This window comes from Neofelis nebulosa, chromosome 18, assembly GCF_028018385.1.
Source record: "Neofelis nebulosa isolate mNeoNeb1 chromosome 18, mNeoNeb1.pri, whole genome shotgun sequence".
Taxonomy (NCBI): domain Eukaryota; kingdom Metazoa; phylum Chordata; class Mammalia; order Carnivora; family Felidae; genus Neofelis; species Neofelis nebulosa.
This window is the reverse complement of record NC_080799.1, coordinates 39,922,698-39,946,119: the sequence shown is the minus strand read 5'-3', so window position 1 is coordinate 39,946,119 and position 23,422 is coordinate 39,922,698. Positions and strand designations below refer to the sequence as shown.

The following is a 23,422-nucleotide window of genomic DNA, read 5'->3' as shown; positions in this document are numbered from 1 at the left end:
TACTGGAAGGATGGGGTGGCCCCTTAATAATCCCATACTAGTGATGTTCAGTACAGCTGATTCATTGTGACTCAAATTTCCGTATTACTTCTGCAAATTCATTCAGCCCTTTAAATGAGTCATTGCTTCATGTTCTACTGTCCCTGCCACTGGCCTTTGATCAGATTTTGGCCCTTGGGGTGAAGGCCTCTCTTTCCGCCAGGTTGGAACGGTAGCTCTGATGGCTACCTAAATGTTGGCTGTACCTAAATGTTTCTTTCCAGAGAAATACAAATTAAAATAGTAATGTGGTAATGTTTTTACACCTTGAATTGGCAAAGGTTAACAAAATTGATAGTAACTGATTTTGGTGAGACTGTGAGATAACACAAATCCTCATATACTGATGGTGAAAGTGTAAACCGGTATAGCCTTTGAAAGCTGTATAAAAAGATACAGTTTTAAACAGCACTGCCTCTGTTATTAATTAGGCCTAGAGCACAAACACTTTCAATTGGTTTATCTTTTGAAAATAGCCACACCAGTGCAGAAAAGCATACATGCAAAAGGTTTGAATCAATGTAGCATTTTTATAATATCAAAGTCATATCCAATTTAATGTATATTAGTAGTGGACTGATTACAGAATTGCTGACATTTAAAGAAAGGGCAATTATACATTTGAATACCAAAAAAAAAAAAATCTTTCAAGGTAAGGAAAATAGCTCCTCAAGGAAGATTTGGCCTGAAAATCATTGCCATAGTTAGTATTTTGCAAAGGTTTACCCTAGAGTGGGCAGGTCACCTCTTTCGTGCTTTGATTACACCTTCCATATGGATTACAGATCATATTCAAAACATTAATTACTCAGCAACAGCATTAATCACTTCGCTGAATGCATTTCACCTTTTCTCCTTCCCACAATGTTTGTTTAAACCAAGTTGACTGGATAGCAGTGCATTAAAAAGAGGTAATAGTATTTGGCAGAAGGAGATCTGAGCTTCCAAGAGAAGGATTCTGGGGTCGGTTGTTAAGCCATCATTTATTACCTCTGTTACCCCCAGGCAAGGTGCTTACCAGCTTTGGAAAGTCCATATGCTCTTTTGCAAAATGGGCATAGTAATCAGTCTCTCAGATCTAGCCTGCTTATCATGAACAGTATATAATAGTGAATGTTTGTAAAATGTTCTATAAACCCGAAAGCCCTGGCCACATTCGCAAGTGTTGCTCTCATGGAATTACCTTTTATGACTATGTTCAATCTCTGTCCTCTTATTTCCCACATGAGGAGGTTTTTTACCCAGGCAGAGTGGTTGTCTAACACTCTGTGTTTGCAGAACGAGGCAGAGCAGTTTACTTGGAAAAATAAAAAAATGGTAGAGTGAGTTTTGTTGTTGTTTACTTATTTGTTTTATTTGACAGGGAGATGAAAGGCACACTTTCTATACCTTGTGCCTCTAATGATACTATTCTTCTTTTGACAGTGTAGATGAGCCAGAAAGAGTCAAGATAATGCAGTGCATTTGATTTCATTCTTTACTGGACATCTTTTATTTTCATTTCTGTCCTGAATGAGTCTGGCAGTTGAACTCAGTCCTTGGGTTCCTAGGACTCAGCTTCTAAAATCCACAAGGAAAGTAAATTGGTAGTATCCTCACCTGTGTTTTTAATGCACACTCAGACCAGAGCCTTCTCACTTAAGGAAATACATATGTCTTTAAGTGACATAGATTGGAACATAGCCTTGCTCATTTGTTTCCATGCTTTTGTGCTGAAAGGGCAGAGTACACAAGCTTGCAACAGAGACCATAGGGCTCACAGAACAGAAAATATTGATTCTCTGAGCCTTTATGGAAAAAGATGGTCATATCCTGATTTAGACTGAAGTTTGGGTTGATTCATTGTTACACCAACCAAAAACTTGAAAATTATTTATATTTGTGAGTATGTGTATAACCTTTAAACTTTGTGGCTAATCCTTACCGGAAAAAAAAAAGGAATTAAAAAAATTCCAAAACCATCAGTGGTTATAATCTTCTTCAGTGCATCTTGACATAATTTTATTTTTCAAACATTTTAAACGCCTTCTCTTTCCCAAGGACGGTGTTAGGTACTTTCACATATGTTATTTAATCCCCTCAGCAACCATCTAAATTTGTTGGTATTAAACCCATTTTAGAGGTGAGGAAATGGGTGTTCTGGAGGATTTAAATAACTTGCCAAATTTCTTGGAACTTCACAAAGCCAGAATACAAACTTAGACATGTCTGAATTTGAGCTGATGGCTGCTGGGTGGAAGGTGATTGGACTTACCTTCTCTCCACTATCCTGGTGCCAAGTCTATGGGAGGAATCTCTGAGGGAAGGAAACCAAAGGATAAAGAACTAACCTGCAGTGGACCCAGGAGGCTTACGTCAGAGTTTCATCTTTTTTATTGTCTTTCTAAGGTATTTTGAACTATGCTGGGCTCTTTTTTTGATGTATATTTATTTGTTTAGAGAGAGAGAGAGGGAGCGAGAGAGAGGGAATGAGAATGAATCCCAAACAGGCTCCACGCTGTCAGTACAGACCCCAATGCGGGGCCTGGACCCACAAACCATGAGATCACAACCTGAGCGAAGGTCAAGAGTTTGACACTTAACCCACTGAGCCACCCCAGACCCCCGAACTAGGCTAGGCTCTTTGACTTTGAATCATAGAATGCTGTTCAGTGTGGATGCTCATATTTAGGTTCTGGTGATATGAATGTAAAATAAGTGAAGAAAAATATAGAGTCCACTCAGATTGATTTCTAGACAGAGATGTACAGAAACCTGAATAGTCCTTATTTGGGGACCAGTGTTCCCACCCCACATTGACTTTAATATAATTAAATACAGTTGATCTAATCATTTATATCATTTATTTATATGAATTGTATCTGATAACATAATGAGGTTTAATTCTATTTTAGTTATAATTATTTTAGTTATATTTAATATATGTGTGTATATATATAATAAACCACTTTATTGAGATAGGATTGACATACAAAAAGCTGTACATAATGTATACAGCTTGGTGAGTCTGGAGGTAAGTACATACCTATGAAATCACTGCAGTTAAGGCCATAAACTTGTACATCACCTCCAAATTTTCCTCCTTTTTTTATATATATTTTTTTCTTTTGTGGTAAGAACACTTCATAGATATACCCTCTGAACAAATTTTTAAGTATACAACACAATATTGTTAACTACAGATCCTGTTGTATAGTGTATATCCAGAACTTATTCATGTAACTGAAACTTCATACCTTTTGACCAACATCTCCCCATTCTCTCCCCTGCCCTGCCACACCTCTGGAAACCACTACTCTGTTGTCTGATTCAATGAGGTTGACTATTTTAGACACCTCATAAAAGTGGGATCATGCAGTGTCTGTCCTTCTGTGTCTGGTTTATTTCACTTAACATAATGTTCCAGTTTCGTCACATCCTTGCAAATGCAGGATTTCTTACTTTTTCAGGTCTGAATACTATTCTGTTGTATGTGTGTACTACATTTTCTTCACTTATTCATCCACCATGGACGTTAGGTTGTTTCCATATCTTGGCTATTGTGAATAATGCTAAACATGGGAGTGCAGATATCTGTCTGAGATCTTAATGTCAGTTCCTTTGGATATACAACCTAAAAGTGGGATTGCTGGATCTAATGGAATACTATTCATAATTTTTTGAGGGACCTCCATACTATTTTCCATAGCGGGTGCGCTAGTTTATATTGCCACCAACAGTGTACAAGAGTGCCTTTTTCTCCACATCCTCACCAACACTTTCCTCCTTCTTTCCTTCCTTCCTTCTTTTTCTCTTTTCTTTTCTTTTCTTTTCTTTTCTTTTCTTTTCTTTTCTTTTCTTTTCTTTTCTTTTCTTTCCTTTCCTTTCCTTTCCTTTCCTTTCTTTCTTTCTTCCTTCCTTTCTTTCTTTCTTTCTTTCTTTCTTTCTTTCTTTCTTTCTTTCTTTTTTGATAATGGCCATTCTAACATGTGTGCAGTGATATCTCATTTCCCTGGCGATTAGTGATGCTGAACACCTTTTCAATTATTATGGATTAAATGGATTATTATATGTAAAGTGTTGCGGCAACAGCAGGAACTCAAGTTACATTAACATGGTGCTTATTTTTAATAGTGTTGTCGTTGTTATTATAATAATAATTTTTATTACTATTAAATACAATGGTGTACATAAATATCCAGGCAAGGTGACTTTATTGTAGCTGGGTTTCCTAAACTGCAATATTTATACCCCCTAGAACTATATTTTGGTGAGACAGGGACCCTTAACCACAGAGTGCATAGAGCTGGTTTCCTGAAGCATCAATTTTGCTCAAAGCTTTCAGAGGGAAGGTGTTATTTTTTAAATTAAAAGCAAACAAATATATAGGTAAGAGAAGGCACATGCACATAAATTTTTAAGAGAAAACCTGAGACATCAAGCACCATTGACATGCCATTGGATTCTTCCAGCTATGGCTCTAGAATTCTATGGATAAGGCTTAGATCTCCTCTGCCATTAGTTACTGGTATTTAGAAGGGAAATTTTGCAGAGCGGTAATTGTAACATCTCCCAATGGTGGCTTTTATTTTTCTGTATAGTTCTTATGTTTGTTCAAACTCTCTACCTTTGTCAAGACAGAAAAACATGATAAAAAAGGGTTAATAGGAAAATCTCAGAATAAGCTTTTTCTTTTCTTTTCTTTTCTTTTCTTTTCTTTTCTTTTCTTTTCTTTTCTTTTCTTTTCTTTTCTTTTCTTTTCTTTTCTTTTCTTTTCTTTTCTTTTTTAATGTCTCTACTGGTCATCTGATGGCCAGAGCATTCTGTATCTTAAGAGCTAAGAAAAAAGAAATACCAAAGAAACAGAGTTTATTTGTATTCAGGCCTGAGGGATGGGGGATGTGTGGGGGTGGGCATGATGTTTTTTTTTGGCAAAGAGATACATCTTTGAAGTCAGCTCTTTACTGCATGAGGGTAGATTTATTGCATAAGGTAGATAGATGCCCAAGGTCTCCCACACTGTGGTGGGGGTAGGGATGATTGGGAGCCCTGGAAGCCTATGTGGCTTATGTCTCTTGATTATGAAGGGCATATAGTTTAGCTTTTATTTTTTCACTAAATAAAGATTTAAAGTAAGTCACCCAGATACATTGGCAAAATTGCAAGATTCAGAATTACAATTCATCATACAGCTTGATAAACTCATGTCCCACTGCTGAACCACACTGCCTTTTATGCACAAATTAATATTTTTTTACAACCCCTGCAATGATTTAGTAAAGAGCACAATTATAGTTTAGGACATTGCCATCTGCAGCGGGACATTTAAAACAGAATTAGGTCTAGAAATCATGACTGACACGTTGTTGTCACTCAAACTGTGATTGGTACAGTACCTTCTGTTTTATTAACAGTTTTAATGGGAAATTATTTTGCCACAAAAATTCTCATCTGTTAAATAGCCTTTAGATGACTTTTTTTTTGTTATGCATTTGCAAAGATAAATAAAATCATTTTATTTGTGTGTCTTTGTTAAAACATTAAAATATTCAGCATATATTTTTTAAATGTGTCCTCATTTTTCTTGTTTTGCTCACTAGTTGTCCCCTCCTCTTTTGTCTAACTTTTCTCATGGACCACAGGTCCCAGAATTCAGGAACGGCCTAAGGCATTTGTTTTACCCTTGAAAAGGTTCTGTCCTACTACATACATGAGCAAAAAGAACTATAGATAGAACATGCAATGTGTGTGTCTCGCCCTGAATATGGACATAGGCTGTGTGAGGTCAATGGCAGGGTTTTGTCAAGAGGACATTGGAGATTCTGGTAGAAAAGAAAGCAAAGGGGCAAGAAAAGAGAAAAGAAAGGGCCAGGGTAAAATATGAAAAGTAGAAAGGAAATAAACAAAATCGTACCCAGGAGCCACATTATCAAGTCCTAGTAACTAATAAAGTGGTTACCTCTCACGTGGTAGTGAAATTCTGAAAATACAACCATGAGTAGAGTCCGTTGTAGCTATTGACAGTCCATTCAGAAGGTTTCAATCAAAGCCCAGCCTGTTGTCTATTTAGGAGACCAACAGAGCCAAATTTTAATCCAGCTATGAAATGGATTTCTTTTTTGATTAAACACCAGATGAGGCATTGGTTTGCTTTTAGGGGCCATGCCTGCCATGCAGAAAAGAAGTGGCTTTAAAAAGGGGATTCACACTGTGGGAGGTGAGCTGCCCCTCCTCTGAGGTATCTGAGAGCCTAGAACTCAGGAGGAAAGAGCAGATTCACATCTCCTATTTCATACTCACTCATCAGGATTTGTGCAGTGCCTGGGATGCCTATGGAATTGCTGTCAGCATTCACACTGGTTTCCCTTTCTTTTGTTTTCCATACTGTCCCACATTCCAGTTGAATGCATACAAGTTAGAAGGAATAATCCTAGCATCCTGGAGTGCTCTCATATCCATAGGGTCATTCATTGGGAATTAGGAATCCTCCATTGCCTGTCAAGACCTATAGAGTAGCAGATAGGGACTTCACATTCCTATATTTATCTCACGTGGACTAAGCTATTGGTGGATGAGTAACTTCATCTTACTATTGATAAGGGTATGTGATGCCAACGCAGCTCACATTCTAGACAGCAAAGTGACCCAAAGAAATCTTTTTCCTATTTGAACTTGGCACACAGTAAGTCCTGTAGTTAGCAAACAGTCATTAATCATCTATTTTGCACCTGGCAAACAGACATTTGCTTAGTGAGTAATTTATTATTCTATAATCATTCATTTTAAATATTTGTGTATAGAAACCTGATTAGACGTTGTTGATAGCCCAAATTCCTGCCTCCAGGTAGGGCTAGCTGTTTGCTTTAAAGGATATGCACCCTTGTATGCTTCCTTAATAGGTGGAGTAGGTTTAAAAGGGCATGATTCAATCCAAGTGGTTACAGGAACAGTTTGTTAATGCTTGGATTCAGTCATCTTACTAGTTGTAAACTACTCACAAATATTAAATGTGTGACTATACTGTTATATGAAAGCATAGATATGGCACAGTCCTGTCTACTGTACATCTATTCAAATGTACTTTAGGACTTGATTAGCACCTGTATTCTATTGTGTTGCCTTGGGCATTAATAGATCAAATATCAGAGTGTCTGCTTTCCAAGATCACCTGTTCTGTGTCCATGGCTCCATCTTTTACACTTAGGATTTCCAGATGGTCTTCAGCCTCTCCCCAGGATCCCAGTTTTTATCTGCCCAATTGGCTGTTGGATAGCTCCATGTGGAGGTTCCCTAAGTTTACCCAATTGAGAGTGGCCAAAATGAGCCTCTTATCTTTCTCAAATCTTTATCAGATGCTCCTGAAATTGGTCACTGGTGCCAGCGTTCAATCAATAACTTAAAATACAAATCTAGAAATTGACATTGACTTTTTGGTCTCTTCTTTTTCTTCTTCCTCTCCTTCTCCTCTCTGCCTCTCTCCTTCTCTCTTTCTCTCTCTCCTCCTCTACTCCTCTCCTCTTCCTCCTTCTTCTGTTTTTTAAAGCTATCCCACCCCTACATATTTTCTAGTCATTCAATGAGTCCTTTTAATTCTATTTCTAAAATATTTATTGAATCTTTCCTTCCTATTATATGATCACTGTCATGTCTTCATTTGTGTCAACACTCATCATCTTTTGACCTGAAATGTAATAAAAGAGTCTCTTAATGGATCTTCCTACTTCCAGTGGTCCATTCCCACATTCTACCTGGAGTGGTGTTCCTAGCCACTGCCTGTTTCACTTTCCCTGTGGAGAAATGGAGTCCAAACCCTTTGGCATAACATACAGGGCCTTTATCATCTGACCTATGCCCACTTTACCCTAGCCATTAGCTCATACAGTCACGCCTCTGTGCCTTTACATAAGTTACTTCCCCTGGTTAGATTGCCATTTTGTACTGACCATGTTAAATGAACTCCTTTGCATCCTTTAAAACCTAACTCAAGCATCACTACCTTTGTGAATTCTTTGAAATCTGCCTTCTGACCTTAAGCAGAACAAAAAGGCTCCTCCTATGCATGTCTCCTATGCAGGCAGATGCATAGCATACTTTACTCATATCTCAGCTATAATTATAATATATATTCACACATCTTATAATGCCTAAGCTTCAAATATATAAACATAATGTATAAAATATAATTATAATGTTATTTTATAATACTTGTTTATATTTACCTTTTTCAACAGATTTATTCAACTTTGTATCTGACAAGGATTCTGGAATTCATATATGGAATTCACTGGGCATTCACATATATAATGTTAGAAAAATGAATCTATCAATATTTTTGGTGATATTTTTGAGGGGAAGATATCTTTATGCTTACAGTTGGAGGAAAAAAAGCCTAATAAAACCTAACCTTTAGTGTCAGAGAATTTGTATTTATTTTAGCACTCAAGTTTTAAATTGTGTTTCTGACAGGCTGGACCACAGCTATGCTTCATGAAAGATCATGAGACACAGGGAAGAGGCTTATTCATCACAGCATTGGGATATTTTGCTTTTCTGAAAAGCAAAGGGATCTGGGGACTCCTTTGCAGGCTGGCCATGTCCTGTGCAACCCTAACTGTGTCTAGACACTCTAGCAGGGGTAGAGAGTATGGTTGGGACTTTGCAGGAAGTCGGCTTGCGTCAGAGGCACATGGAGAAGGAAAGGAATACAGAAGTAAGAAGAAAGGTTTCAGTGGCCAAGACAACAACTCTCCCCATCTCTGTCTTTCTCTGGGGCCAGAGTCCTTCTGCTTATCTGTCTCTCCCTTCTTCCTCTCATTTCTTTCTAGAGGTCACCTCTTTGCATTTCTCTACTTCTCTGTAGATTGCTTCTCTTAACTACTCATCAGAATCTACTGTGAAAATCCACCCAGCCTTCCAAGTCCAGCTGTCAAACTTACCACTCCATCTGTTTTCCAATTCTGGAAGCCTCTCTAGGAGTGACTCTGATTTGACCAGAGAGGATTATGTGTCTGATCCAGCTCCCTGGACTGGGGATTGGTTGAGGTGGGGTCACAAGAGGAGAAGGTTCTCTAAGAAACCCTGAAGGGTGGGGGGCAATGATAGGCATCTCTGCCATGGCATGGAGAGATGTTGACTGAGCGTTACACATGCCTATAGCATCAATAGCCTTTTAATTTCTTAAAATCTTGAGTAGAGGAAACTCTCGGGCATGTAAGATTTCTACCGTCATTCTGCCCTGGGCTCAGACAAGATTAAGTCATTGGAATTGGGAGCCTGTTTTGTCTCCTTATTTCCTTTGTGGGGTGACAGACTACTGACCTAAGGAGTGAGGGGATTTGAGGAAATGAGTGATTTCTAATCTCACATGACTTTTTGTTCTCCCCAAATGTCTGTGCAATCCCCTACTTAGGAAATTCAAGGGACAAATTGTTATTTTTTTTTTAATGCTTTTTTAATATTTATTATCGAGACAGTGAGAGAGACAGACCATGAGCAGGGGAGGGGCAGAGAGAGGGAGACACAGAATCCAAAGTAGGCTCCAGGCTCCCAGCTGTAAGCACAGAGCCCAACCCGGGGCTCAAACTCACGAACTTTGAGAGATTATGACCTGAGCAGAAGTCAGATGTCAACAGATTGATCCATTAAGGTGCCACCCCCTGCCCCTGGGAAGATTTTCCTAAAGAAAGTAGTGCAACAATTTAGGGATATCTCAAAGCAAACCTCTTTTGTCTTAAAAGTGTCCATGCTGGCATAACATACAGAAATGCCAGTAATAATGTGTGTGCCTCTCCCCACACAGGAGAGAAAAAAATCTTTTTCCTGTATACATCTTAGGTTTTCTGGCTGAGGTTCTGTAAATTGGACTGACAAAAGACAGATTAACAAGAGAAAAGCATACAGATTTATGTAATGTAAGTTTTACGTGACACAGGAGACTTCATAAGGAAATGAAGACCTGAAGAAGTGGTTAAATATGAGCATTTTTATACTAGGTTTGATGAAGAGTTGGAAGTCATGGGGAAATGTGATAGCAGCTAAGTGGTTTACTGGGGAGAACTTAACAAGTCCTTCTGTGTCCCTCCATCTTTGGAGATAAGGATAGGGAGGACACCTCTTCCATGAGATCTTATGACCTGCTTCAGAGTGGATGGGGGGCTCAGAGAGTGCTTCCTGCATCTGCTGTTACTCAGATTCTTTCCGCTTCAAATATTCAGTATGCTGCCGCAGTACCATATTTTGTAGTAGGGAGTGTTGAACCCCTTCCGTGTCCACCCCAATCTTCTGCTCTGGGGCCTGAGGACCCTTTGTAATATCTGAAAGCTTTTCCCTGCTGTCTCTTAGCCTTCATATTTCATACCCTGCATCTTCTTTCTGACCCTGCCTACTTGTCCACTTCATGTTCTGGTTATTACTGAACAGAGGTCATCCTGCAAGACTCTTTGCTGACAGAGGTGGTTTGTGTGTGTGTGTGTGTGTGTGTGTGTGTGTGTGTGTGTGTGTGTGTGTGACTCGGTGGCATATGCTCAATCAGTATTTGAAGGAAACAAAAGCAGGAAGTTTAACCAGTAATAATAAATCCTAACAACCTGAGAATCATATCTAAAGCATCTACCCCAATTACTTCCCCATCTCAGTGCATGGTTTATTTTCTACATAGCAGTTACTAAAATGTGTCATTATCTTGTTTATTGTCTGTCTTACCCACTAGAACATAAGCTCCCTGAGGGCTAGGGTTTTGTCTATCTTGTTTACCTAACACAGTATTGAAAACAAGTAATCACTGTAGAAATAAACAAACACCAACCAAATGAGAACTGTTTATTCAAAGCATACTGTAGCAATGGAGTTAGCCAGCATCACTTGTCAGAGACTCAACATCAGGCAATAGGGTGAGAAAGCTTCATAGTTGAAAAAAAAAAAAAAAAAAAGGAAGGCTTCAGGTGTGTCCTAACTGGAGGCTTTTGGTGTGGGAGTGCTGCAGGTGCACCAAGTGGAAGCAGGACATTCCATGTGACTGGTTGCACACCTTGGCCCTAAGTTGGAAGTGGGTACAAAAGTTAGGAAAGCTATTCATTACTAATCAAGTTGTGGCTCTTTCTGAGCTGGTCGTGTTACAGGCCTTTTTGTTTTGGCTTCCTGAACTGATCACCAGAGATTAGAAGTCAGAAGTGGTCTGATGTGCTACCAGTATGATTTGTGGATAGCAGGCTGGTTTCCTGGGCGGGATACTGCCAATCATAGATCTGAGTTCTATTTGTATATGTGGTTTGGTTGTTTTCCATTTGTATATTCAGTCTCTCCCCGTTGATGAGAGGAAAGGAAGGAAAGAAGGAAGGACTGTTATTCCAATTCCATTATCCAGATTTCATTTTGAATACCTCATGTCAAGGAGTAGTTCATCCTAAAGTTGACGTGGTGACTGTTTTTGAGAGAGTGCATCCTTGAATCATATCCCATAGTCAAAAGCTAGAGCACAGTAAAGAAGAAAGAGACTCTTTTCCTGTCTGTCCGCCAAATAAGAGCCAAAGGCTTTTGAGGAGGCACTTAAAGAATTTTCAGTTTGCAGTTGTGCAGAAACTGTTGTTCAGGTAATTTAACATTGATTTTAGTTTAAAAGGCAATTAAGACAAAATGGGCAGCCACTAGCCACTTAGGTTAAATAAGCTTAGATTTAAATTGCTCCCCATTACCACCTTTGTTTTCTATGTTTGAGCTGTTTTATGCTAATTTAGCATGCAATGGTGTGGAGGCCCAATTGGGGCAGGTGGATGGGAGAGGAACCTAGCCAAAGCCAGGGAGATGGTTATTGAAAGAAGAAATAGTTGGCCCAAAACTGTTCCCAGGGTGAAATAGGTTCTCTTTTATCCTGTTACTGGGTATAGGATTAATAGAACATTCCAGGATTCTGGTTCTTTAGATCTAAAATTTTAAAAATGGGGCCCACATTTTGACTGACCACTTTTACTTCCAAATATTTATTTATCCTGAAATAACGGAGAGAGACAAGCTCATAACATTATGGATAAGAATGTTCATGTTGGTGTTATTTAACACCAAGAATGTACGTATTGGTATTATTTAATAGAAATTGTGTATTCTTATAGTGGCATACCAAAATTGATGTTATCTTTTTGTTTTTTACAGCAGAAAAGGTTCATGATACATTGCAAAGTAGAAAAATGAGCTTATATGGTAAAATGTCTATTCTGTGCTTCTGAGTTTTTAGTCACATATGCAATGAAAAATCTTTGAGGGACAGATTTGCAATGTTATGTGTGGCTTTCTGGGTGATAAATAATGAGTGACTTTTTTCTTATGCTTTTCCAAATTTTCTCAAATTTCCACAATAAACACATATGAGGTGCTGAAGCTTGGGAGCAAGGTTGCTGAGATCAGAACTCCTAAAACAACCGATAAGTCTGGAAGGCTGTGGTCCAAGGTCATTTTTGCTGGCTATTAGTGGGGTCTCCGGGACTAGAGGGAATACACGGCTCTTCTTAAAATTGAAGGTATTTATGCCCGAGATGAAACTGAATTCTGTCTAGGCAAGAGAAGTGCTTATGTGTACAAAGCAAAGAATGACACAGTGACTCCTGGTGGCAAACCGAACAAAACCAGAGTAATCTAGAGAAAAGTTACTCGTGCTCATGGAAACAGTGGCATGGTTTGTGCCAAATTCCAAAACAACTTTCCCACCAAAGCCACTGACCACAGAATCCATGTGAAGCTATACCCCTCAAGGATTTAAACTTACTGGAAAGTAAATAAAGGTGTAGATCTGTAAAAAGAAACAAAAACAAAAAAACAACAACATAATGGTTTTACAATTTCATAATTGTATAAAAAGGATTGAAACAATACTGATTTGTTGTAACTCTATTTAAAACATCCTCTCAGTGGTATGCTTGATGTATGCCATCTCAAGTATAAGGTTAAGTGTACATGCTAAATTCTGAGCAGGTAGAATGAATGTTCCTTTGTAATAATTCTGTTTCTTGCTCAAAGAAAGTCGGCAAAGCTTCATTAAAGAAGGTCATTCACCTGGTCCTAGTTTAAAGTTGTAAGGTGGACCATTCTGTAGAGCACACGTCTAAAATATGCCCAGGTGATTCATGCTTTTGTCTATTAGGAAATGTGGCCATTTACCAGCAACCAATGTTGAGCTAATGGGATCCATTTAGGAATATAACCACAACAAGCCCACCATAAATCGTATGCTCTCCCATCTGAATATGCTTCATTAAGCTCACCTTTCCTGATGCAACTGGATTATTAGATGTCAAGACGAAGAAAATCATTAGGTCCAGCTGCTCTAATCCTACAAAGCACCAATGTGGTTGCTATGTAATTTTATTTTAGTTTATTTTTCAGATAGAACATGCTTTGTGCTTTTCTATAGGAAAATATTTTCAAACTGGTAAAGAAGCAGTATTACTGTATTGTGAGGCATATCTCAGTAGGTCATTACCATAACTTACAGCAGAAGGGTAATCTATGTCGCATTTTACTTCAAGGGTAAGATTGATTTTTATAAAAATCTTTAGTGCATTGAAGCTTAAATTTTTGTTTTCCTATGAAGAAGCAATTAGATACTGGAGTCTTCCAGAAATGTTAGGTTAGTGTGAGCTAAACCTTGATGTGTTTTTGAAGGTCTTATCATTCAACAGTCAAAGAGAAAAGGCAGTTTCTGAGGGAGAAAAACACATTGGCACGGTGGCAATTGTCACAGCTCAGATGGCCAGGGGCATCCACCATTTTCTTACATTTACATCTGTTGGGGAAATTGACAAAAACCTGAAATAACAAAGAAGACTATAATAAGCATCTTCATTTCCACCCCCAAGAACCACCAATTTTGAATGTTTTCTTCCAGGTAGGTGCATATAAATATATGTGTATAGACACACACATGTACACAGACACACACACTTTAAAAGTGGTGCACACATTCCCTTTATAATCAAAAACGCTATGTGTATGTGTGTGTGTATACATATGTATATTTAAATAAATACATATTTTTAAGGTTTTATACACATACAGACTTTATTAAAAAGGGGTGTGTGTGTGTGTGTGTGTACCCTTTAAAGGGTTTGTGTACATAAAGCTCATATATGACCTTTTATATATCAATGTTCTTTTAAAGGAAAACTAAGTTCTCAACCTCCTCCATCAACAGCAGTGCCTTTCCCCTTTCTAAACACTATTAGGAATTTGGGGCCCATTCTTCTAGATGAGAAGTTGGGAAACTTTTTCTGTAAGAGGCAAGATAGTAAATATTTTAGGCTTTGTGGACCATTTGGTCTCTGTCATAAATACTCAGCTCAGTAGTCACAATGTATTAACAAATGGGTATAGTTGTTTTCCAGTAGAACTTCTTTCAGGGACATTGAAATCTGAAATATTTTTCATATATTCCTGTTCTTTTTTTTTAAGTTTGTTTATTTATTTTGAGAGAGAGAGAGAGAGAGAGAGAGAGAGAGAGCACATGAATGGGGGAAGGGCAGAGGGAGAAGTAGAGAGAGAATCCCAAGGATTCTGTGCTATTGGCACAGAGCCTGATGTGGGACTCAATCTCATAAAGTGTGAGATCATGACCCGAGCCAAATTCAAGAGTCACATGCTTAACCCACTGATCTACCCAGGTGCCCTTATATACTCCTGTTCCTTTTTTTTTTTTTTCTTTTTCACCTTTGAAGTATTTTTTAAAAAATGAGCTTGTGAGCTGTGTGAAAACAGGCAGAGGCTGAATCTGGATCGTTTTCTATACAGCCATAAATATTTATATAACTGCAGAAAATCTATAATATTACCTCATTTTTGCATTTTATTTCATAAATAGTCCCATAGTGTATGAATCATTTAAAACTTGCATTTTTATCTCAGTGAAATTTTGACTGAAAAAATGTATATATAGTTGTTCTTTGTAGTATGAGTCGGTCTCTTCATCTTTATACATATTTGTGTCTGTATAGCTATGGATTATTCACACTTTAGTCATTTTCACTGCTATATAGTATTCCATCATAGGATATATTGCATTTTTTATGCCAGTAGGTATTTGCCATTTTTTCCCTTGTAGCAAGCAGTGGTGGAGGTATATTCATGAACACAGCTTATATATGTTTTGTTAGGGCAGAGAAGTCAAACTGCTTGGCTATAGCCTGTGCACATTTTCCGTTTTAATAGCTACCAGTAAATTGGTTTCTGGAGTGACGATACCAGTTGACATTCCCACAGGGAGGCTTTGTCTCCTTGGTTTGGAGATTTCATCCATTGCTGTTTTCCTTTGGACGGAGCAAGGAACCCACCTTAGCTCTGTATCGTCTTGTTGCCACAGATGCTCTTGTGGCCTTTTATTTCCCTTTGGGTGAGTAGGGACATTGTTTTAGGTCTCTGCTCGGGCACTTACACACGAGAATAGCAATTTATATCAATAACCAGGTTTGGCAACATCTGCCAAGGTTGTCATACTCCGTGATTAAATGGCCATATGTGCCAGGGAACACGGGGACAATGGGGTTGTAATTAGGGTTTGCTATCTTTCCATCCGCCACCCCCACCATCCTTAACTTCGAATAACCTCGCTTTTGTGAGCTGATTTGTGAATCAAATGATTCCCCTGAGAATGCCAGTTTCTGCTGCAATACTGCTACTTTATTTTGTGCATCTCTGTAATTACACGGGGTTCTGGTTAAGCTAAAATCTAGAAACATTTTGCCACTTTACCCAATGCCATTGACCCCAGAGCTGATATGTGCATATACTAGACTTTAACTTAAATCATCAGAGAATTTAGTGTACTCTGTACTGAACCATCACTGGGAAAGGAAGGTCTACCTAATGCTATCTTAGCATCCTTTAAATGCCACTGCCCCCACCAAAGGCAGGCAGAGAAAACATGCACCAACTTTCCGTAACTCCATAAGGAACAAGTTAAACAGTGTATTAATGCAATATTTAAAACAATCTTAATGCATAGAAGGAAAAAAAACTCTTCTCATTTTGTTACTGGTGTGACAGAGGTGGTTGATGGTTATGGAAGGACTTGGCATGTTCCAAAAAAAAACCTGGAAATATTGCCTCAAGATATGGGGCTATAATAAATGTGCAAATAAATATTTGAAAGATTTATTAGCATTTTAAAATTTGCTTACCGACATATAAAATCCTAATCACTTGTGCACAAGGCCTGTAACTAAAATAAAGTAACCAAGAAGACGGCACAGGAATCCAATGAATATTTCACTGCTAATTGAATACAGTCTATATATACACTTTTCTTCCATATTTAGTTCCATCCTACTCAACTACTGAATGCTTGAAGAAGCAAGGCCCTATTAGCGTATATAGCTTGCAGTTCTGACTATAAAGAAATAGAAAACAAAATCTAATTCTCCTACGTCCAAAAGACTGACTTCCCCCATCTAGTTGATTGATCTCTATCCAATGCAGTATTCAGACTGGGAATAGCCAGAGCCTGGTGTAACTCGTTCCCATTTAAGTAAGTAAGTAAGTAAACGAACAAACAAACAAAGTCACAGATGTTTGTGGATTTTGGGGACATTTACTTTGATGCCATATCAAGGTAAATACCTTTTCACAGGTGATCTCTAAAGTTCAACAGGACATGGTAGATATTTCCTCCTCAAAGCAGGGTCAAATTTTAGAGCATTCTCATTTAGCAGTTAATGTGCAAGAAGATTTGAGGTCACAAAGTTTTAACTAGTAGAAAAGTGTAATCGTATCTCGGAGGAAACACTGAGGAAAGCCTATCAACAGTGTAGGGGAGAAGGGAGTGATGGGGTTTTCCATCCTTTACTAGTATTTATATGTGGAGTAGCATATTGGAAGTCATAAATACTGTCCCGTGGACATTTTGAATAATGCAGGAGTAGTGTAAGTAATTGGAAGTGCTTATATCCTGCCTTTAGACATTTCACTGCTCGTGAGTTAAAATTGGTTGTCAAGTGTGGACTCGGAGGACCGTGCAAGGTGCCCTATTCTGTCATGTGGTACATATTTAATGCTTGAAAGAACAAGGGAAGGGACACGTGCAGGAGAGGGAGAGGGAGGGCGAGCGGCGAGATACTGCCGCCAGCTCGGCGCTTTGCAAGTGCCTCGGGGCGAGGAGGCGGGACCCACGCAGCCTCAGCACCCACCGCCTTTCCTGGGCTGCAAGACTTTGCAAAAACACTGGGCGTCCAATTTGGCGAGTGTTTTGGCGCCCAGGCCGGGGCCGCCCTGGAAGCCGGGCTCAGACGCGGCAGCGTCCCCGGCACCTTGGTGGCCTCCCTCTGTGCGCCTCTCCGCGTTGAATGCCTCCTTGCTCCGGCTGCTCGCTCGCTCTCTCCCGGCGCGTTCTGCACCTGCTGGCGGTGGTGTCAGGCTTCCAGGGCGAGCGCAGGCACGGCGCGCACGACGGATGACTGGAGTCATTTACATTGCTAGCACGTGGCTGCCGTTTGCTGTTGCCTCGGACTTCTCCCGTGTTCTCCCGGGGAGGAAACAGGAGGCACTTTGCAGCCGACAATGAAATCTTGGCAGCTAATTGCAGTCGTGGGAGATGCCCTTCAGGTAAGGCGAGAGAAGAGGGCTCTGAACACCATCAGGGAAGGAGAGGCCGAGAGGGAGAGCGAGGGATGGAGAGAAAGCTGCTTCTGCAGAGGCTTCCTGAAGCCCACTGACTCGCGGGAGGGGGTGGTAGAGGGACGGGGACGGGGGCGGGCGACAGGGGGGAGGAGTGTGCAAACTGACATTTTTGGCTGCCTGTGGCAGAGGAGCCGCCGTCAGCCGCTGTCCAACGTTCACGCCGAGAGGGTGGCGGCGTGTGCGCCTCGGGGCTGCTGATTAGAATAGGGACTTGGCGGCGGCAGGAATCCTGGTAAACCAAAGCGGCGATGGGAGGCTGCGGATGCATTTGCAGCGCGTGAGTGAGACCCGGTACGTGAGGCCAGCCCGGGGACCTCGGAGGGTGGGTCACGGCTCGCCCCGGGCGCACCCGGGGGCGCTGGACGCCCGGAGAGGGCGAGGGGCGTTTGTGGCTACGGGGGAGTCCGGAGATGAATCGATTTTCTTTACTGACGAGAGAAGTTAGTGGGGAACTTCATTGCCCATTCTCATTGGCTCCGTTTAACTTTATTTCTAGAGATGAATAAGCGTTTGTAAGAAAGCCCGTAAAAGTCCCAATAGGCTCGCAGGGGTTTTGCAAGAGCTGCGCGGTTCTTTAAATGGGAGGTTTACGAAATGACTGGCCAGATGGGCCGTGCCTTTGGAAAGTTGGCACGCTCACGTTCCGATGGGGCATGTGTGTGCGTGTGTGGGAATATGCATTGCATGTTTGTGTAAACATGTCTACCGTGCTGGTTGCTCTGTCCTTATCTCCTCTGCTTTGCTGATGCCCAGGGAAGAGAAATTGCATTGACAGTATTGGTGTGTGTGTGTGTGTGTGTGTGTGTGTGTGTACACACACACACACACACATATATATAGTATATATATATGTATGTATATGTATGTATGTGTGTGTGTGTGTGTGTATATATATATATATATATATGCAAAGTGTTGCCTACGACATTTCTCTGCCTAGGAGGATCACCTGGGAGACTCAATCTCAGCCTATCCCTCAGCCATTATTTCCAGATTACCGTGAAACTGGTGGTTTTACTAATTTCTGTTGACAAAAGATCAGTGCCTCCCCCCTACTTAGGAAGGACCCCAGGAGAATTCTGAATCCAAAAGTTTTGTTAGCAAAATCATCTTAGTAGGAATGGTTCATTAAATTACTTCCTGAAAGAGTCCCTTTCTGAGTATCTTTAGATATCTCATAATTTACTCACTGTTCATATGGTTTTAATTTTGGTCCCACAGAAATGAACGCAGTCTATAACGGAGGCCATCAAAAATGATTGTGTAATCCTCTTTATTTGGGTAGCTGGGTGGTGAACTGGTTAAGACTATAAAGTCTTTCTCGCTGTGATTCCCTATTTTTGATCAAAATGTATCTTTGGAAATCCAAAGGCCATGAGTGTAAATGTGTTTGTGAAATGGGCTAACTTGCCTTTGCTGTGATTAAGTTTTAAGAGGGTTGTTCTTCAAGTAAGTAAACTACAGTCAATCAGTGACAGCTGGCTTTCATGGGGAATGCGGGCAGCATTCATGATTTTCATACAGAAAGCAGGTTTTTCAACTCTTATCTGCCCACTCACACCCTCCACACATGCCAGCACTTCCTCTATATTAGAATACTCATGGATTATGAAGAGAAAATTGCTTCTCTGAACAGTTGGAGGAAGTATTACCTATGGGCAAAGGTTTCTTTTCTCCCTTGCTTACCTGCTTCCTTCTTTCTCTCTTTCTCTCCCTTGCTCTCTCCTCCCTCCTCTCTTTTCTTCCATACCCCCCCTTCCCCCCCTTCTCTCTCTATCCACCTGTATTTCTTTCCATCTGTCTTTATTTTTGTACGTAGAACACAGAAAGCTTTCCAGATACCTTCTACCACTGCATTTTTATTGTAACAAATGTTTTGCACCCTAAGGGATAATTGGAACCTGATTTTCTTTTTCTTTTTTTGTGTTCTCCGTTCATATACAAGAACTAATTAATATCAGGCAATCTGCTGTACCCTAATCTTGTAAATAAAAGTGAATATTCAAACTTTTCTTGTCATTTGATTTTAACCAAGCAAACTGACTCTGGAGGATGCCTATGTTATATGAAAAGAGCTGGATCTTTTCTCTCTTATCACCAAGTGATGGATTTTTACAACATTGCACTTTGCTTGTTATAACTTTATTGGGCTGAGCATATTTTTATGTTTGTCTACTATAACCTTATCCCTCAAACTTCTGTTTTCTCTATTACCTGTCTTAATTTTAGAAGCTGGATTCATTTTAATCTGTATTTACTTGGACTTGGGAGAAACAACCATCAGTCTTCACTTACGGGCTAGCTTTAAGTATCACAAAAATAAGTTTATTTTTCTTTCCAATTTTTTTTTCTCTCTCCATGAGTGTGACACAAAAGTTGAAGGAGATTTCATGTAAAGGAATTTTTGCTGCAATTGCCTTCTTCCAAATTACAACTGTAAGATTTGGACAATAAATAGTCCTATTTTGAGATTATTATATGAGAATCCGTACATATCCCTTGTCATTTTTTGTTTGATAACAGAGAACCTGGTTGGATGGGTCATTCTCAAACTAAATAGCTATTTACAATGTCCAGTGAAAGATCATTTTGGTCTTGTTTTCTGCAAAATTTACAATTTTTATATTAGAATTTTAGTTGAGTTTGCAGTACCAGAGAAATGGAATGTGATCCAAAAGAGGAAGGATTTTTATGAAATAATAATAAGGCTTTATTATTATTAAACTTCTATTTATGTTTAGTTGTAGCTATTTTGTTTTTTAACAGTTTCATGTGTGTTAGTTTCAAAGTCGTCACAGAGTGGATTGAAACAAGTTCTTTGAAAGTGATTCTAAAAGAATTAAAACGCAAGTCCTTTTAGGAGACCTGAATCCTCATCTTGTACTGGTTTTTCAACCAATGTAAAAATAAATAGGGAGAAAAGCAGTTTTTTGCAATTCCAACTTTATTTTGTTACAGATCTGAAAACTCCAGGATGTTATAATACATTAGGTCTTTATATATTTATGGGTAGAAGTCTTTGTCCTTCTGTTTGTTTTCCTTCATTTTTATGCAGAGTTGAGCGTTTGCATGTATTATAAACAATAGTAAACAAGAGCAAATAAGGGCATCAGGAATTTTCTAATCATGCATTTTAATTTATTTGAATTAAATCACATAACAAAATAGCAGTCTTGCCTATCTGATGCTCATGCTGCCCCCTCCCTCTGTTTGCATGGTACTAAAAAAAAAATAAGTAATTCTTTAAAAGTCAGCTTGTAACATGTAGGGTTCAGCTTGGAAACCTTTGTATTTAATTATTCACTAGCTGCAGTGTTCCAAACAGTTTTCAGGAGTGCTTTTTTATTAATAGATTTAAAGTTTTCATGAAAAGTTGTGGTGTGTGTGTGTATGTGTGTGTGTGTGCGCGCGCGCGCACACTTGCCCAAAAAGCTGAAACAGCTTGTGTCAGCTATAGCAACGCGTTTTTGATTCAGCAAAACTAGGTTATGAATTCAAGCAATTAAACATGACAAAAAGCCCAATTTCACTGCCTAGATTAATACACTTCCAATTTTTCCTGCTCCATAAAAATTTCAAAGTGTTCTTTCTGGTTAGGTGTTTGCATAACCTATAAGGTATTGGAAGGCCCCCATTTCACATTTACTTATGATGTCTGAATACTTTGATGTAGCAAATGTAAATAGGACCAATTGGACGTTCTTAACACAATTTTGTATTTGCAAGTTCTTGTGAAATTATTTCAGTTGAGTTTAAAGGAAAAGCGAGAACAGTCGTTAGTTCCCTAACATTAATCGGTGGTGAGTAATCTTTCAGCTACTTCCAATGTCATGAAGGCCAGGAAAGGCTTTTTGAGAAATGGTATAATTACAGCAGAAATAGTATATCCCTGTTCCAAGGGTAGCAGTGATTTTTTTTTAATTATGCAAGAGTGGTTATGTTTATTACTTTTTCTCTGCTTGAACAGAAGTAAAGTCTGAATTCTGTATTCATGTTGATCTCATTAGCCAAAGCTCACTGTTCTTTACAATGGGTCTTTTTACTTACAGAGTAATTAGTACTCCCAATGAGCCACATTGAAATTACTGCAGTTTTTGGTAAGTTCGTTGAATTTTCTAAGCTGCCTTGATACACTTTGATCACACAGAGACTATATACGCACAGACATAGACAATCAAGAAGCTCCAATACTTATACCTTGCATTGTCCATCCAGTACAGAAAACCAGCAACAGCAAAGTGAGTCAAGTTGGCCTCTACACCTGGTGTTTGCTTTGGAAAGACAACCTCTATCTATTAGCAAGGCCTCTGCCAGCCTTTCTTTGTCTGCATCTGCATTTGCTACCCGGGGATGGATTTCTTTGTTGTTCAATTGAAATCTCTACTTTTAAGAAAATCAGTTGCTTATTCGGCTAACAAGATGAGAGTACCCGTTGTACCTATTATAATTTTTTGAATGTTGCAATAGAGGCTTTCCGTTTTTATTATAATGACGACGATGATGAAGATGGTGATGTGTTAATATATCAGCAGTAATAGGAATAAGGATACAATGCTGATGTCTGCCTGGGCACTCACTGCCTCTGGGTTTCGGGCATTGGACTGAGAGCTTCAGCATGTTTTCTCTGGTTCTTAACTCTGCAAGGTACGTGTCTGTATGCCTAATTTAGAGATGAAGAAGCAATCTTCAAGACTTTTTATAATTAAAATAAGAGATTAGATTCCATATTTTTCTGGCTCCAATATACCAAGATACCGTTGAAATTTATTAATGTGAATTTAGAAAGATACACAAAATGGGTAGTCAACAGATGCCATAGGCAAGTAGTTCTCAACCATGAGCGATTTTCTCACTCCCCTCACTGCAATAAGGACGTTTGGTAACATACTGTAGGCATTTTGGGTTGTCATAATTGGGACAGGGGGTGCTCCTGGCATCTACTGGGTAGACACCAGGGATCGTGCTGAACATCCTAGGATGCACAGGACAAAACAACAAAGAGTTTTCCAGCCCATAACGCCAGCAGCGGTGACTGAGAAATCCTGTCCTAGGCGATATCAGTGATGCTGTGACTAATATGTACATGGTCTCATTTTTCAAGAGACTGGATAAGGTACATGAATTTCAGTTATTAAACTTTTTAAATCTCCAGTTGGATACTGTGAATGGGATCATAATGCAAAATCAGAAGGTCCATATTGTCTTAAATTTGACTTTAAAATTTTACTGCTGCCTACTCTGAACATCTTTCTTTATAAATATGACATGGGTCATTGTGATTAAAGTACCTACTTTTCCCCAATTTACTCAGTGTTACCTCTTACGAGTGCTGAAAGATGAAATTTCTTCCTAGGGTACAGCTGTCAATAGAAATGCACCATCAAAAAATGAGTTCTGCGCCAGTCATTGTAAGAACTTTCCTTGTTCCTCCTCAGCACTCAGACACCATTATTTTCTCCTTATCGTTCAAGGTTTGGCTCAGAGGCTTATTTGCTTATTTATTTAATAAGCACTTAAGTAGTGTTTCATATGTGCCAAGCACTGTTGTAAATGTTTAAAAATATTAATTAACGTAATCCTTACACTAAGCCTAAGGGGTTGATACTGTTCTTAACTACTTTTTACGGAGGAGAGAACCACAGTCCGGAGAAGTTGGATAATTTGCCCAAGGTCACACAGCTTTTAAGTGGCAGAGCTGGGATATTAACTCTGCATTCTGTGCTCCTGTCTTGCCATGCTCTTTAATCATTTC

General features: G+C 39.2%; 1 protein-coding gene and 1 pseudogene across 28 annotated transcripts in view; both read left to right on the top strand.

Annotated features, from left to right (window-relative positions):
• Positions 1-23,422, top strand: part of RBFOX1 (RNA binding fox-1 homolog 1) — a 2,070,746-nt gene that overhangs the window by 976,528 nt on the left and 1,070,796 nt on the right. Inside the window, exon 1 of one of the 28 annotated variants that reach the window (XM_058711271.1) lies at positions 17,180-17,595. The exons of 26 other annotated variants lie outside the window; for them this stretch is intronic. In XM_058711271.1, coding sequence (XP_058567254.1) covers positions 17,551-17,595 — 45 coding nt within the window. In that variant the 5' untranslated portion in view covers positions 17,180-17,550. Of the gene's footprint in view, positions 1-17,179; positions 17,596-23,422 lie in introns of those variants that run through there. One more of the 28 variants, XM_058711273.1, reaches the window with a different exon arrangement.
• Positions 6,181-12,766, top strand: LOC131501567 (large ribosomal subunit protein eL33-like; annotated as a pseudogene).